The sequence below is a fragment of the Cygnus atratus genome, chromosome 1 (assembly GCF_013377495.2).
Source record: "Cygnus atratus isolate AKBS03 ecotype Queensland, Australia chromosome 1, CAtr_DNAZoo_HiC_assembly, whole genome shotgun sequence".
Classification (NCBI taxonomy): Eukaryota; Metazoa; Chordata; class Aves; order Anseriformes; family Anatidae; genus Cygnus; species Cygnus atratus.
Window position 1 is genome coordinate 199,785,004 of NC_066362.1, and position 18,215 is coordinate 199,803,218.

The 18,215-nt window shown below is 40.1% G+C and overlaps 2 protein-coding genes across 2 annotated transcripts in view; one reads left to right on the plus strand and one right to left on the minus strand.

The window, feature by feature from the left end:
- The window catches only part of CTSC (cathepsin C), a 770,970-nt gene that overhangs the window by 316,712 nt on the left and 436,043 nt on the right, over positions 1 to 18,215 (plus strand). The window lies entirely within an intron of this gene.
- TYR (tyrosinase) overlaps positions 1 to 18,215 on the minus strand; it is a 59,056-nt gene that overhangs the window by 4,088 nt on the left and 36,753 nt on the right. The window contains exon 4 of the mRNA XM_035542570.1: positions 4,012 to 4,193. Coding sequence (XP_035398463.1) covers positions 4,012 to 4,193 — 182 coding nt within the window. The remainder of the gene's footprint in view (positions 1 to 4,011; positions 4,194 to 18,215) is intronic.

The following is an 18,215-nucleotide window of genomic DNA, read 5'->3' on the forward strand; positions in this document are numbered from 1 at the left end:
AATACTGTTTTTTTTTTTTGTTTGTTTGACATCCTCAGTTAACACTTGGACCTCTCTTTCACAGTTTGCTTATATGTATTTCTCAAAAAAAGGTGAGATATGTCTATGAGATATGTCTATGATATGTCTCATATCACCTGATATGAGAACACTATCTGCTATTAAGTTGTTACTAACTCACCAAAAAACAGTTTCCTACATCTAACTGGCTCCGAGGGAAAAAAAAAAAAAAAAAAAAAAAGCAGATTTTAAAATGCATATTTATGCTCCTCTATTAAGCACTATTACATAACTGTCAAAAAATCTGCTCATACTCTTCTTTCCAAAGAATATTTTTTACTTCCTGCTTTCTTTGGTTGTTTCCCCTGTTTTAAGTAAACTTATTCTACACTTCCTTATCTCTGCCTGAAGAAAATGGTGGGACCCAATCAATCTCTTCTCATCTTTTATTTATTTCGGAAATGTAAACCACTTCCCAAGACAGCATTTCTCCAGTACTGTCACCTTTAATTGCATACTCTTGTCCCAGGATCCACATTTTGTTGCACATACCACAGTTTTATCGTAAGCTTTTCCATGCACAACGTCACTGTTTCACATTTTGGCCAACAGTGTGTGCTCCTGAGAAAGGGGACCCAGCCCAGCCCCTCTGTGGTGGTGACATATTTGCCAGCTGTCACATTTTCTAGTTGCTTGGCTGTGATTGTGCAACAAAACTGCTGAAGAGCCAGAAATAGAAATGAGCTGCAGGCAGAATCTGGATCTGAGCTCTCTCTTGCAACACATCCATGAGCAACCTGGCCTTCTGCATTGTAGTCACAATGCTTTTATCCCTTGCTTTGCCCTGAGTGTCAAGGCCCCTTAGTTAAAATGTCCCCACCCCAACCCCCCCCCCCCCCCAAAAAAAAAAAGTCACCCAGCAACACTTAGAGTGCTCATTAAATTGTTCCCACTGAAAGAGAGAGATTTTCTGGGTAAAAGTCAGGGCTGTGTCTATGGATTTATCCATTCCTATTTCTGAAACAAACAAACAAAAGAAACAAAAACAACCAGCAACAAAAAAAAACAATAATAATAAAGAAAATACTTAGTCTAGACCTTCAAAAATAAGTAGATAAGTGCTTGGAATAGCTCTTGTCACAGCAAATTGTTTTGACAGCTATTGCTAGGTGGTGCCATTAGTCTTCCAAATCTCTTTTATTGATGCTAACAAATGTTCATTTTCAGTAAGCCATGCCAATTGTGGCAGTTTTACAGTTCACGGTTCTCAAGTCAAGCAAAGTTGGGTGTCTGCTTCAGTTTCTGCTCAAATCAGCTCCCCAGAAAACAGACTCTGACATGTGTTTTTGATTCCTGAGGGATGGATTTCCATCTACACTATTTGTGACCACTTCTGCTTCAGGGCTGTCATACTTATAAAAATAAATGAAGCTGCAATTAAAATAGCCACATACTGTCACACATTGATTTGCTTTTCTGTGGAAAGCAGGGCTCCAGGCACCAGCTTTTCCTCATAAGAAGATCAACAATATAATTTAGTGTTAAAATACCATTTTGTCATTGGATTCTTTCCCAGTTTTTTTCCTTGTAACCAGCCCCATCATGTTCTGTATAGTCCTACTCATTCTCTACCAAGCTGCTGGTACCGCATCTCAGAACTGCCGCTGTTGCTGCTTTCCTCCAGCTGCTTTCTTTAAAAGACCTGGTTGGTGTGCTCGTTCCTCTCTCTGTCCTGTCCTGTTCCTCTGCTTGTCCTCTTCTGCCTCATTTGGATGATCTGCATCCAGAGATGTTACCTCTTCTTGACCACCCAGATTTTTACAGCTAGTATGTGTTTGTTGTTGTTGTTGTTGTTGTTTTTTTTCCCTATCTTTTTTTCCTATCTGTCTAGTAACCCCTGGCTGCCAAACCATACAGTTTCTGTGCATCCTTGAGTACAAGGGAGATTTCAAGGGGGGTTGGCAAGCTTCCCTGCTTCAGCTCCTGTATCAAGAAATTCCTGTTTACTCTCGTGCTCCTCTTAACAGGAACCCATTGTTCCTCTCTAGAGAACAGTATGGGTTTAAACACTGAAGTACTGAGAAAATCCATATCTGCATTTTGGGGTTCCAGGCCATTTTCCACTTCTAACCAGTTCTTCCCTTCAGATAAGAAATAGCTTAAACTCTCTTCTTCTCAGTGAGATTAACAAAGGGCTGAACAACGTCTGAGGATTATCTGGGCTTTCTAAATGAGGTTGAATTTCACTCTTTTCTCTAATTCACTCTTTGTGAATTATCTTTTCACAAAATAATTAAGAAACTGCTTTCCTTACCTCTGTGTTAAAAACATGGGCAGAATTTTAATAAGAATTTCATTTTCCATGGACTGTGTACTCCTCTAGGGAAAGGCAAGAGATCAGGAGGCAATAGAATTGAATTGCTACATGGTAAATAATTTACCATTTGCTTTCTTTTGTAGTACCAATTCAGGACTCAACGTTTCTGACTCTCATGGTACTTTGCAATTTTTTTTTAGTGGCACGATTCTAGGAATAATGTGTTTTTTCAGAAACTGGTGAATCTCATTAAAAATATGTATATTTATTTGTAGTCTTGATTAGGAACTAAATTATGGTGACATGATCAAAAAGGCAAAAATGCGTCTAATAAGACCAAAATAATAATTTTGAGATTATATTTTAAATATTTATTAGATTGTTTTCCCTCTGAATAAATGGAGTTGACCAAATATCTTATGGCATGTTAGGTAAAATATTGACTTCTTTCTCTGTGTTATTGTAAAAATAAAGTCTTAACAATCTTCCATGAGAGCTGAAGATTTCTTTCCTCACACATAAAATAGTTTAAAAAAATGCATTTTCTGCATGACTGTAAATTGCAAGCTAGATTTTACTTGAGAATTGAATGAACAAGCTCAATACATTATTTGACAGTTTATCAAGTACACAGAAAGCACAGTACTCCATTAGTAAGCAAGATCCATAAGAAAAGCAGGGGTGTCCTGAGAACTGATATAATTTTGGTAAAGGAAAAAAAAAAAAGCAACGAGAATGTTAAGTGTTGCTAAAATGTCCCTAGTGCTTTTGCTTTATAATTATTGCACTTCTAGCTCTTAATTGCCTTTTAACCGAAGAGACACATTAACAGAAAGTTTTCTGCCTAAAACAGGAAAAGCAAACATGCATAGTAATCTATTCCTTCAGTGGCCAATATTTTGCAAAGGTAACTGCATCCCACGCCCCTGGTAGCTTTTGGTGGTGGTGAACATCAGATGTGTCTGATCATTCTAGTGAGATGTGTCTGATCATTCCAATGGCCTAATTTTATAAAGGATTTAGACCAAAGTATCTGAGCAATCCTCAGTTCTGGGCAACTTGATAACTTTAGCAGAATTTAGCCCTTACCTTAGACAATAAAGAGACTCAAGCAAAACTGATGAAGTCCCCTACCCTAAGCACAAGATCTGATCTACCTGAGGTTTTTCAGCAGCTACAGCCCCGAGGGCCTCTTTCCTTTCAGTGTCTGAAAATGGCCAACCATCTCTGAACAGCAATGCAAGTCAAAACCATTACCAAACAGAGCAAAACTCATTCGATTACATTAAATTAACATTATGAATGATTCAGTCGCGTGCCATATAAATAACCACAGGACAAGCACAAGGTCAACAGGTCACCATTTTAAGACTCAAAATCCAGCACTTTTTCTCCCCTGTTCTAATCACGAGTTGACCCTTTGGGTCATATTCAGCTCTTATTGAAGCTAGGCTAGATAGGATTGATGTCAGTGATTATTTTTGACTGGGACTTTTTCTAATGGTGTTATGTTGACTCTGCATATCACCAGATGAGAAATATGAAAACAAGCAGGTACAACTTGGGACTGCATTATGGAAAAAGCTGGAATAGAAGGATTTATATACATATATTTATATATATATAGTCATTCTGCAGACACAGTCCATGTTATAAGCAACAAATTTGACATTTACTTAAAATTGTAGCGTTACCTGGTTCTTGCAGATACTCATAGTCATACCCCAGCTCTCTCGATGGTACAAAAAATTCTCCATTTCTGTAAAGAGGAATAAAGGGGACCATGTAATTTTCTCGATTGTGGCCGATGGGTGCATTGGCTGCTGGGTAAACTTCTAGCATGGGCCTGTGTCTTCTTAACCACCGCTCAAAAATGCTGTAGAAGAAAAAACATGTCTATTAATGTTGGTGATTAGCAGAAATTTTCTACTTGAAGATAAAAAAAAAAAAAAAAAAAAAAGTTGATGCATTTTTCTTGACCTCTGGAGACAAGAAGGCATTCAATGACTGTTGTTTATGTGTATAATACTTTAAAAGTAGTTTGGGTTTAGCTACTTTGGTCCTGAGTTCCTGTTCAAGCCTCTGAAAAGCAAAGGACTGCAGTGCTTTAGAGAGGCTGAATATGCTTTTAAATTCCCTAAATGCAATTCATTGTGTCACTATGACCTGACTATAATTTCTGCTCAGTAATTCACATGGTTGTGAGGGATACAGAGAAAAGGTTTAAAGACCTCAGTCCTTGCTTGTCACTCTCAGAAACTTTATGGCTGTTTCTGGATGGTCTTGTCCCCAGCTGCTCACTCTCCTTACCCCATTTTTTTCCATTGTAACTAGAGGTTTTCAGTCCTGCATTAAACTGTGGTTACACCATGGCTGATTTGACACCACCTGATATATCTGAGGAAGAAGGGGTGCACTACATGAGGCCAAAAACTTGATAAAGCAGTTCAGCAGTCAGGAAAGATGCTTTCTGTAGCCATAGGTGTGATCTACACTTCTGACCTGAGCTGGTCTTTTCCATTTTCATTCCTTTAGCTGTCTCCTAGCAGAGGTTTGTTAAGTCTGTTCTTTAATGTGGAGGGAGAAAGCTTAAGTGCTGCAGTATGGGAACAGAAGAGTTTGTATTGATATTTTCAAGTCAACTCTTGGATATGCTTGGAAAACAAAATCAACAACCCTCCAAAGCATTCTCAGTTCTCCTCCCTTTGTGCCTGAGCTTTGTCTGCTCAATTCTTCACCTTGATTCAATCCTCAGATCCTTTCCCAAATTCCCTACTGTTTACACTGTGTTTACACCTTGGCTTGTCAGCAAACACCTGGATATACCAGGTTAGAACAGGGGAGGTGGCAAGGTGCTGCCAGGGGAGCAGATGCAGGTATCTTACATGTAAAGATAGGGGAGTCTATACTCCATCAAAAGAACTTGGTAGGAGGGCATTATCGACATCAAGCTTAGGGAGGGATCACTGAATTCATTTATCAGTTATGAGGGATTTAAAGATGCAAGGATCTAAAGAGACTTGTAGATTATACTTTATTTGAGACCTTGGCTCAACAGTTGCTCAGGGTTGGAGGTGCTTCATGCAAGGGCTGCTCCCTAACACCAGCCACTGGCCGGAGGACACAGGCTCCCCATACCCCTGTAATTAATAACCAGCTGTTCAGGGACTCAAGTTATCTCAAAAACACAGAGACTAAGTGCAAGTGCTCTGCAGCATCTGGATCTCAGTGGAACATGCAGAAATTCTGCTGGTAGAATTTTACCTCCTGTCATTCGGCAGAAATGTTGAGAAACACTTTGTTTATCCCACCAAAATTAAAGCCCCCTCTCCCTCATCAAAACAGAGCTTGGGCCAGAACCTTGGTTCTTTTTTAGGATCAAAAGATTTATTAGATGAAAGCATCACTATGTTCATCCACCTTGTCAACCCTTAAAAACGCAGGTATTAATCTTGATTAAGATTTTCATTTGTGGCTCTCATCTTCAGTTAATTTCATCAGCCCTGTCTAGAAAAACTCTTGTCAGAATAATAATGCTCAGCTGAAGCTTTCAAATAGATAAATTTAAACGATATCAAGGCTTCAGCTGCAGTTATCATGAGAAAGTTTGAACAGAAAGTCTGTAATCAGATTACATCTTTGGAGAATGGCATAGAGAAATTCAGTAATCATTTAAAAAGGCATAAAATGTATGGGAAATCAGGCTGCTAGTTTAGCTTGGGGGTGGGAGGGAGGGAGGGAGGGAGGGTGTTGGCCTCCAGTCCTTACGCTGCTTGCCTCTTACTTGTGTTTTGGGCAAGGCACCCTTACTGTCAGCGCATAGGACTGTTAGAGGTACAGAGGCACTTAAGTTATAAGGGCGTGATTATAATTTAAGAAGAAGGCAGAGAAAGGACTTAGATCAGATTTTCAAGGTCTGATGATGATCCACACCCTAACATTTGAATGCTCAATCTGAGGTACTTCTTGGGGTCTGTTTTTCAGAAAATGCTGAAGCCACATTCAGCAGCCACATTCTAAAAATCTGAAGGGTTGATGAGCACACAATTCAGAGCTAGGAGTTGTCATTCACCTGAAATAGCTTTGCATGACATGCCCTGAAATGCAGCATTCTCCCTGGATGACTTAAATGTTGCAGTTTCATAAGCAGTTTCAAGAATTCCTAGGCCAGTAATCTTTTAAATAGAATGTAAATGTAAAGCATTTCCATGGAAATGAATATATGTGCTTTGGATTCCTTCATTTGCAGTGTGGTTCCCACGTAAGATACCAAGCTGTTCTTAGCCATAGGAGGAGCATTAAATTGCCGGCTCTTGCAGCTGATTCTCAGATTTAGATGCAATCATATGTCTCTAATTAATGATATGATGATTTGTGCTAATGCATAAGTTATGTTGCATAATTAATTGAGTTATTTATGAACAGGTCTCTCCTTTAGCCAACATAAAACCATATAATCTTTACAGAAATATGTTTCTTCTAACATATCTGTATGTCACTATAAAAATCTCAAAAATATCCCTTTGGGTTTTAAGAGTCACACTTTCCATTACTCCCTCTAGAATAGCCGGCCCTGTGCATTTATCTTGGCTTTTTCTTGGCTTTTATTTATTTTTTTTTGACACTTTGAAATATTAGGATCATATTCTGCTTGCTAATATAGCAATTCAAAGAAGTTGTATTCATGCTTTCCATTAAAGACTTGTTCCCAGCTTGTTCAGTAAGATGGGCTCACAATACTCATTTTTCCTTGGCAAGATAATGCATGATGCTCTGTATTTTTTGTGAGGATCTTCATGTTTTTATTCTTTTGCCTGAAAAATCTGACATCTTTAATACATTTCTTTAATACATTATAATCTTTTTTTTTTTTTTTTTTTTTAATTATCTCCTGGTTGTATCTTTCGGTTTAAAAGGGTGCACTGCCATTTCCTGGTTTAGCCATATTTTGTAAGAAAAGTTATGAAAGAAGGAATCTTACACTTGCTTTTTAAGAAAGGTTTTCCAGCTGGGTAGAAAAGTAAGTCTCCCAGTTCATTCAGCTGGGGAGAAAATCCATGGAGAGAGTGAAACAGGATATATATTTGTTGTAAAATCTAAATAGTTCTTGTTGGGCATCATAGGCAATTTTGTATCAGAGAGTTACATTTTATGACTCCCATGATGACCATCCATGACCGACGCTGTTAATTCTCTTCATACATTCACCAGCCACCAGTTTATTTTTCATGTACCTTAGCAGAGTTTCCAGGAGAATCTGTTCCATGATCTTGCCAGGCACAGAGGTGAGACTGACTGGCCTGTAGTTCCCTGGGTCTCCTTTTTTCCCTTTTTAAAAATGAGGGTTATGTTTCCCTCTACCAGTCAGTGCAAACTTCATCAGACTGCCACTACTTCTCAAATATGATGAACAATGGCTTAACAATTACATTTGCCACTTCCCTCGGGACCCACGGATGCATCTCATCAGGCCCCGTGGATCTGTGCACCTTCAGGTTCCTTAGGTAGTCTCAGATTTGATCTTCTCCTAGAGTGGGAGGTTCATCATTCTTGCAGTCCCTGACTTTGCCTTCTGGGCCTGGGCCATGTGGCTGCAGTTCTTACTGGTGAAGACTGAGGCAAAAAAGTCATTGAGTACCTCAGCCTTCTCCATATCCTCAGTGACCAGGTCTCTCATTTCCTTTCAGAGAGGTCCCACAATTTCTCTAGTCTTTCTTTCATCACAGATGTACCTATAGAAGTTTGTCTTGTTCCCCTTGATGTCCCTGGCCAAATTTAACTCTAAAAGGGCTTTGGGTTTCCTAACCTGATCCCTGGCTGCTCAGACAATGTCTCTGTATTCTTCTCAGGCTATCTGTCCTTGCTTCTACTCTCTGTAGGCCACCTTTTTCTGCTTGAGTTTGGCCAGGAACTCCTTATTCATCTGTGCAGGCCTCCTGGTGTTTTTGCCCAACATCCTCTTTGTTGGGATACATTGCTCCCAAGCTTGGAGGAGCTGATCCTTGAATATTAGCCAGCTTTCTTGGGCACCTCTGCCCTTCAGGGCTTTGTCTCAAGCAGATCCCTGAAGAAGCCAGTCTGCTCTCCCAAAGTCCATGGTAGCGAGCTTGCTGTGCTGCCTCATCACTGCTCTCTGGATCCTAAACTGCGCCATTTCATGGTCACTGCAGCCAAGGCTGCCCTTGAGCCTCACATTCCCCACCTGCCCCTCCTTGTTGGTGAGAAGGAGGTCCAGCATAGCACCTCTCCTCATTGTCTCCTCTATCACTTGAAGAAGGAATTTGTCATCAATGTATTCGGGGAACCTCCTGGGTTGCCTATGCCCTGCTGTGCTGTCCCTCCAACAGATATTGGGGTGGTTGAAGTCCCCCATGAAGACCAGGGCATGTGAACGTGAGGCTGCTTCTGTATGTCTATAGAGGGCCTCATCTGCTTGATCTTCCTGAGCAGGTGGCATACTTCCACTATAATGTCACCTGTCCTTGTCTTCCCTTTAATCCTGACCCATAAGATCTCTGTCAGCTCCTTGTCATCAGAATGTTCATCCACGTGTCCTGGCCTACAGAAATGGTTGCTCTATCAGACAGTGGGCATGTGGTTTCTGTGGCAGAGAGAAATCAGTATTTTGGTCATCAGATGTTCCACTCACTGTGGATAGAAGGTTTTGTTTTCTTCCCTTAAACGCAGCCATGTTGTAAGCTATTTCTTTATACCTTGAAAATATATTCTCATATTCCATGTTTATATGCTTGCAGTAGCTGCAAACTTGGAAGAAGAGCTTAGAGCTGCAGAACTAAAAACTCACACAGAGAAGCAAAGTGCTGATGCAATTAGCTGGTCCCTTTGTGGAGTGACGGTGTTGCTGGTAGAAAAGCCAAGGTTGTAGCGGAATGGCAGACTTGAACTCCTTGGATTTCTTGGTTACCTTGGCAAAACTGCTTTTATGTTTTCTTTATATGAACCTCTGCATCCTCCCCTGCCCCACAGAGTCTAACAAAGCAGGGCTATAAATAAAATGACAACTGAAAGGCCGTTTTATTACACTTTGCCTTCCTTTTTTTTTCTGACGTGATGAGACTGAAACTAACAAAAAGACATCTAATGAATAAGAGTTCTGTGATATCCAATCTCCATATTTCTTCTGCCCCCAAAAGGTACTGGGCAGAAGCTCAATGAAGGAAATATCTGCCTAAATCCTACAGCAGTCTGGTTGGCTTCTTTCTTCCTCACCACATAGACAAAGAGGGCAAACAGCTAATTAGCTACTTGCACAGGTAGCAGTAATATTTTCCAGACATGGAGATATTTTTAGCAATGCACTCCTAGCTAGACTGGCATCATCTGGGAGATGCTGGCAATGCTGAAAAGAGCAGATGGGATGTGAGGGTGGTGGGATATATAAAGTGGGATACAGGAAAGGAGAGAAGAACTAATCGAAATCCATTGGGAATTTTATTCAGGGTATGTGAATGGGAAGAACCTAACCTGGAATCTAAGAGGGTAAAAGAGAGAGTAAATCCTCATTAAGTAGAAGAGGGAAAGGAAGAGGGAAAGGAAGAAGTGTTTCTGTGTGAAACACAAGGGTTGCCATCAATTTGGCTACAAGAAATGAAAGAAGAAACAAATGCATGGTCACTCGCCTAGGCACTGTGCAGAGAAAAATCTTTTTGTCTAAGCCAGTTCCCTCCTTGTCTTCTTCATAGGATTAAAGAACTCAGAACTTGAGCTTGGCTATCACAAATCTTTTGGAGGAGTGAGCAGAATGGGGTCCCCTGCTTGGGCTGCAGAAAACAAACCCTGATTATCAGGGGACTCTCTTTGATACAAGGATTAGACATTGAAAAAAATCATATTTAGAAATCATAACTTTAAATCGTAGCTTCATCCTTCCCAAAAAACAAATTCTCCAAAACCCTCAAACAATTGTGGCTCACAGCCCAAGCAAATTCCTTTGAATTTCTACATCTTGGTGGCTTAGTGAGAGGTACTTTGCACAAGCAGTGGGTAAGAAGGTGTCTTACCCAGGGAGCCAAGGTGACAGCTCTTGCCTAGAAAGGTCACGGACAATCAGGACTTAAGAAATAGAAAATTAAAATATGGAAATGGACTAACTGAAATGGAAATCAGTCTCATGATAGCCCTAACACCCTTCATCTTTATTCAGTGGCAAGCAAAAGTAAAATGGAAGAGGTTTTCTTCAAAGGCCTTAAAAAATAAGTGTATCTAGATTAGAGCAAAGACTGCTTCTGTCTGGAAGGCTGCTCCCTTCTCTTGAGGAAATCAAAGTGCCTGAATTGCATATCCAAATAAGAGGTTAAGGAACCAAAAGGAATAGGAAAATAATTTGAATTTTGAAAGAGGCCCTGTCTTACATTTAAAGCCCAATGAGGCTCAGTTTCTCTGTATTGCACTTCCAGACTAGAAATTATTTTAAAGTGGGATTTTATTAGAGTAAATATTGAAGGTTTTAGAACTGTTAGATTATGATGATCAACAGCTTATGCAAAAATTATTTTTATGATAAGAAACAGTATTTTAATGTCATAGAATACGTTAGATTTAGACATATTTAGGCTAAAATAAGGCTCTGTGTTTTTATTTAAACCTTGGAACAACATGATAAATTCACTATCACTTAAACTCCAGTTCAGTTAGAACTTTTTTTTTTTTTTTTTTTTTTTTTTTGTCCCAGTACTGCTATTGTAAAGAGCTGGTATATTGTAAAAAGTAATAAAGACTCCCACCAGGTATGTTGATGCTTCGGTAGTTTAAATTTTCATTCTGGGGAAATATACTTTGCTTTCACAATGAATTTTAGTGCAGTAAGGTGCTTTTACAGAGAAAATTAAAGCCATCTGTAAAAGATATGGATATATCACTTCATTTGATTGCATATAAATAGACCTGCGTATTTTCCTTGTTCTGCTTCATACATACCAGATTATACAAAGTGAAATGAAATGAGCCATAGCAGAAAATTAATATGGGGGAAAAAAAAGAAAAAAAAAAAAAGAAAAACCAACAAAAAAACCACCTTGGTTTAAAAGGGGTGGGGGGAATAAGATTGATTTGAAGATGATTTTGGTGAAGATGATTGGTGGCCTTTCAAAAAGGCCACCAATATATATATTTCTGGATTCATATTATTTTATGAATAATATATGCAATGGGATTATAACTAATGAAAGGATGAGTCAAGAAATAAATGGGTTTATGTTGCCAGTGGGAAATACCAAGCAGAGCATAAGCAGCACTGCTATATGTAAGCTGTATAACTTCATACTATTCTAGCTAATGTTGTGTGATCTGAAAAAAAGAGATGCTGCTTGCAAGAACAAAATCATAAAACCTGGAAAAAAGTGAAACAAGACAATGAGAGTAGGTATTTTCTTTACGATTTCGAAGAGTCTCCCCTAGGAGCCATTTCTGAACACTGTGCCTCCACAGTCAGGCACAGAGCTACATCTGACCGATTGCAGCGTAGGAGGAGAAACCAGACCAATATCTGTTATTAAAGATTTCCTTGTATTGAACCACTGCAGAGACACTGACAGACAGCGTAAACCTAACTGGCCATTCGGGAATCTTTTCTAGGAGATGTTTAAGCTGGTGTATTTTACCTAGCAGTTAAGAACAGCTGGAGAGAGGGAAAGGGGGTTTGGTACCTCTATGCAAGTTCTTCTGCCGGGTGACCAGGAACACATGCAACACTGCAGGTGTCCCCAGAGGGAAGACAATGAAGGTTCATGGTCACTCTATGTCCCAGGATGCATTCTTGTTGTCTTTTTACCCCTTGTCCTCACCTTCCTTGTAAGTGTTCGCACAACCTTGTTATAACTGGGATTAAGGAACTGATTTATTTTAAATACAAACTTCTCATTTGTTTTCATTTATTCCAGGAGAGCTGAGGTGAGATAAAATCCCAGACCTGATTCATTATGTTTTTGCATAATGGCCAATACCAGTACAATAAAGGAACAGGGGCAAGCATGTCCAGGTGCTCAGAAGAGGTGGGCAGGACTGTTTCTTCTGGTGGTTATGAACCAGATTAAGCTGATTAAAAGCAACTGTGAAACGGTGCTCTGTGTTTCTCATTAGCCTGATAAATCCATGAACCTCTGCTAAGCATGCATACAGCCAGTACTAAGGGTTTAGCTGATACATGGCAACTTGGCAAGTCACTAATAACTTTATTACATTCAAATATGTACTACATCACTGGTTGCACCAGACTTGACACAGAGACTTTCGTTCCTGATTTACTGTTGTGAGACTAAGGCAAGGTAAGACTGACTACAGTAAAAGGAAGGCAGAACATTGTTACTTAGATCTCGTTTACACAATTTATTTCACTATCATGAGACCTGACATTCTGTAAAAGAAATCTGGCAAGCAACATGTATTTGCATTAGTAAAAAAATGGAAAAGAAACAAATTTAGGGAAGCTGAGATGCTAGTCCAAGGACTCTGATTACACAGTAGTCATCACTTTAAAAGTTGGCACTAGTCACCTGATATTACAAAGTCACTTCAGGTAATTCCCATCCCAAGCATTTGGGAGAAGCATCGGTGCTTCAGTCCTGGAAGAGCTACTAAAGCTGAGGTTGTAAAGTCAAGGCATTATTTGCCAGTATATGCAGTTATATTGCAGGGTCATTTTTTTCTTTTACTTTTAAGTTGACTAAAGACAGTACAGGGACTCTCAGGCTGCTTGTAAACAAATTGAACCTGTCATAATGTAAAAGTCTGATTAAAAATTAAGTTGCTGCCCTCAATTACTGTAAGGAACCCAGCCAAGATTTCCAAAGCTGTGTCTTCCCTGCATTGAAACAGTGCTGAGGACTGCCCTGGGTTTCAATGCTTGCTCTGTGTCCCAGTCCTGGCTGCTGGGGAACTTTCAGGCTTCCCCCATCACTTCCAAGTTGCAGTGTGCATGTGAACCCTTGGGCATGACACCTCTTCCACCAGCCCTTGTGACACCACTTCCAAGTTGCCTCTCTGCCAATTCCTGGACTAGCTAGTGGAGAGACCAGTGTGTGTATCTGCTTGTGAGAGAGGCAACTGGGAGACCAGGGGATCCAGAGACTGGGTAAACTGGGTGTCCAAGGTCAGTTACTGAGGGATCCAGACTCTCTCTACGTATATATATGTATCTAAATTTTTGACTAACAGGCTTTCAGCCTCGTCAAGCAGAGAGGACAAGAGGATGAGGTTGTTCCTACTGTTGGTATTTGTGAGTGCTTTATTTTCCGTGTTGATCTGTGTGGCTGGTCATACATATATGCATATATATACATATACATTTGTATGCATTGTGTGTATTTGTGCCTATTGGGAAAATATATTCAGACTCAGCACTATATATTATATATATATTATATATACATATTATATATAGATATAATATTATATATTATATTATATATCATATATATTATATTATATATATTATATAATATATATAACATATATATATTATATAATATATATATTATATTTTATATATATGTTATATATATTATATATAAATATATTCAGACTCAGCACTGTTTGGACCTGAGAACATGGAGCTGTGGTAGACTTACCTCTAGTGGTCTATCAGATTTGACAATCCCTCATGCTTTAAACACAGACTTGCACAAAACAGAAAAACAGAAAAAAGATGTTTTAGACCAGTGGAGATGTTCCCTCATGTAATGATGTGCTTCTACATTTTATCTTGGAGCTTATGCTGTCATGTAAATCAATTATATATCTCTGAAGTTTGAATATTCATTTTCAGTGAAGGTCTGGCCTGCTTCGTTGTTTTCCTTTACTCTGCCTTCTGAACCAAAGAATATTTTTTTTTTATTTTTTTTTTGTGGACCACAGTAGACCAGACCACCTCTAAAGCTGAGGACCAATGTACAGTTGACACGAAGACCTTTGCTTATCCAGCCAAAGTAACATCAACTGCAGGCTGCCTCCAAAAAGAGCATTCTCTGGATGAGCCATGATAATCTGCACCATGCTGAAACCTTCCCACCTGTTTTACAGTACCATCAGGGCTGGGAAGACAAGTGGTGCTTGAGGTTCCTGGTGTTGCTCTGCTCCACCATCCCACCACAAGCACCTGTGCTTCTTTCCACCTCCTTTGTTTTAATTTATGGCATTGCACAATCTTGGTGCATGGAGAATGTCAGACAGGGGAAACAATAAAGAAGGAGAGAGTAAACATGACCAACCCCATCTACAAGACAACCAATGCCACTTTGCCCATGTCCCACTGTCCTGGTTTCAGGTACGACAGAGTTAATTTTCCTCCTAGTAGCTGGCAGGGTGTTATGTTTTGGATTAGGATGAGAAGAGCGCTGATAACATGCTGATGTTTTAATTGTTGTAGAGCAATGCTTACACCAAGCCAAGGACTTTTCAGCTTCTCGCTCTGTCCTGCTAGCGAGCAGGCTGGGGGTGCAGCAGGAGCTGGGAGGGGACAGACCCAGGACAGCTGACCCAAACTGGCCAAAGGGGTATTCCATACCATCTGACGTCATGCTGAACAATATATAGGGGTGGCTAGCCGGGGTGGGGGGGCGGCTGCTCGGGGATAGGCTGGGCATCGGTCAACGGGTGGTGAGCAATTGCATTGTGCATCACTTATTTCGTACACATTATTACTATTAATACTATTATTATTATTATTATTATTATTATTATTGTTATTATTTTTCCTGTCTTAATAAACTGTCTTTATCTCAACTCACAGGCTTCACTTTCCCGTTTCTCTCCCCCATCCCGGAGAGGGAGGGGGGAGGGTGAGCGAACGGCTGTGTGGTGTTTGGCTGCCAGCCGGGCTAAACCACAACACCCACTTTTTGGAAATATTCAAGGCTACTACAATTGCTGGGGATATGAGATATTTTAATATTCTCTCTACTGTGATTTAGAGCAGTTTTCCCCTATTTTTAAAAAGGCCCTCCACACCTATAGAGGATTAGGGGAAGACAAAGGGTTTTCAGTCTTTCCAGCTGAAATTGTTTCTCTTTATGTCAAAAAAAATTAAATATCCATAGCCATTTGGAGAACACACAGTTGGATCTCTCACTGCTGCTTATTGCGTTCAGTTGGGTGCAAACGGCTGCACAGCTTCCAGTCATTGCTCCAATAATCAAGTAGTGCTCCAAGTGTTTCTCTTCTGGAATACAAAAAGCAGCAAATCCTCCAAAGTAAAGGCTGCTCAGATCCTCCAAAGTCTATTGTAAGAAAAAGCTGCTCAGGCACCTGAGACCTGAAGAGGATTTAGACAAAAGAGTCCTGAGCAGAGATTGCTGCTGCATGTGTAGAAATAAGTGCTGCTCCTCTCTAAGAGGAGAGCTGCTCAGGGCTTCAACCCCGTTGCATATAAGCCCAGAGCACAGCTGCCATACTACAAAGCCTAACCTGCCTGTATCCCTGCAACCCACTTTCTCACTCAACAAATCTCACTGAAAGATTCTTGTTTTCTCCCTTCTTGGAAAATTAGGTAGGCTGAACCAACAAGTGCTGAGCCCAGCTTATGTTTGATGGGTTGCTGATGGGTTACAACATAAAGAAATTTATTCCAACTGGAGAAGGAGATAATAGATAAGATGAGTGTGACACATCGCTCATGACACTAAAGGCAGGAGATGAGTGTTGGAAATCATGTAGGAATTTGTGCAGTGGAAAGTGAATGTGAGTATCGTCTAGTGTGGACTAGGTAGTGCCTCATCATAACTCAGTTATTGACAGAGCAAGTTATCTCCTGCAGAAGCTTATTTTGCACTTATGCTAGAAAATACAGTGAGTTTAGGTTAGGGCTTAGCTGGGCTGAGATTCAGTCAGATATGTGATCTAAACTGTTATCTTTTTTTTTAGTCAAGCCAGTCTGTTTATACCAACAGAAGTCAGCAATGACTCTAACTAGTTGCAGGAGATAAGATTTTGTTCCTTAAAGTAGCTGTGTTGTTTCACCTCTTGCTGTTGAACCAGAGTAATTTTTGGCTAGAAGTATATGTTTCTCATTCACATTTAGGTATCCAGTGTTGCTCAACACTGTAAAAACCAGGAGATATAAGAGATGACGGTGTATCCTCTGTCCATTGTAAAAAAGGAAATAGAAATGTAATCATGCATTGAATGGAAGGAAAAAAAAAAGAAAAAAAAAAAGGTAACTTTTGTTGTAATATGTTTCCTGTGTTAGCTTGAGAAAGTTCATCATTGCCACTGTTTGCAGCTAAACAGAAAAACATCACTTGAAGTAAGAGACAGTACAAATGCCAGCTGCTCCAAAGTTTAATAAATAGTTTCTCCCGAAGAGAAAGCAAACAAGCAGATTAAAATGGACTGCTGTGGCAGTAGCTGGACTGACTGTAACCCACTCCTGTGCTCTGTAATTCATTTCTTTGGAGACTGAAAGATTGTCATTATTGAGGTTCACAAGGGCATGTAATATATGTCACATCTACAGCAGCAAAGTGATAATTTCTTTTGATGAATAGAAGGTAGGTACATGTGGGTGAGAAAAGTACCATGTTTTCCTGTGATTTTTTACAATTTGAACAATTACGGCAGCTATTATTGCAGAAGTGCTGCAGGAAGGAAATTCAGTGCTATGCTAGCTGTCTGCATCAGAGCTTGTCTTGATCACTGTGTCACAGAGAGAGCTTTCTCCTCCTCCAGCGTTAAGAGAATGGGTGAAGACTAACCATGTGGCTCTCGCCAAGTTTCAGGGTGAAGTAACCTTTCTTTTTAAAAACTACTAATAGCTTGCATAATGTGTAATGTACAAAGTGATCCATTCTTTAACTGCGTTGGCTGAGCCAAATCTTGCAGCAGGAGTGATATGAAACGTACTTTAAATGGGACTATTTGAACTGAACCTCCTATACTATTGATTTTTAAGACCAGAATGGGTCATTAGAAACATCTAGCCTGAATAATGACATAGCAGGTGAGATTGCCAGCTACTGTATTTCACATACAATCCAGAAGGTGTCTGTTTAACCTTTGTCTCACCATTCCCCAAAGCAAGGCAGATCAGCAGCACTATAGGTTTTATATATGTTTAATCGATACCAAGAGCATTTATCTCCAGAGCCTGTTCCTTGTTCCTACTTTTTTTATGCCTCTGATTATTTATGATCTACCTGTGGATTGCTAGAGGACCTGAGCGTGGGTTACTCAAGACGTAGGTGCAGCCTCAAGTGCACTATATAGTCTCAGCCCTCATCTGTTCAATGGGCAATGCAGGGGGGTGTTCTGGAGGATGGTTGCCCTAAACCTGTACTCTTTCCCTTTTGCTTCTGGCCACAACAGGTGCCATGATACAGGTTAGAAGAGCCTGTGGTGTGACCCTCTAAGGCTGTTTCTGTGTCTGTTTGGGTGTTTTGCAATTGCAGTAGCAGGAACTGCCCAACTTCCTTATTGAAATAGAAGCTAGAGAACAGGTTCAGTATCTTGGTGTACAATTTGCCTGTCAGCCTAGACACAGGAATATCAAAGGAGAGATACTGGGGAGCTGTGTTTCTCAGCAACACCCCAACCTTCCCACTTACACTCTGATTTCCATGGTATTTATATGGTATTTTGCAGTAGATGTGAACTCACGCTACCCACATACTGAGCCCACTTTGAGTGAGTCAGCTCCATCAAACAAGCTGAGTAGCTGGTTAACATGGTACCAGCCCTGAGAGGTTAGGAGGCAAGGTTTAACTGCTCTAGCTCAGCACCAGCCCAGGGCAGCTACTTGGCTTGTGGTAACAGAGGCAGCGTGTGTCCTCCTGCAGATTTATAGATGCCCCTGAGGGAAAGCAGAATTAAGACAACTCCTTCCCTGTTACAATTTCTAAAATATTCTTTGCTTGAGTTTCCCACTCTTTCAGTACTGATCTGCTCTGCA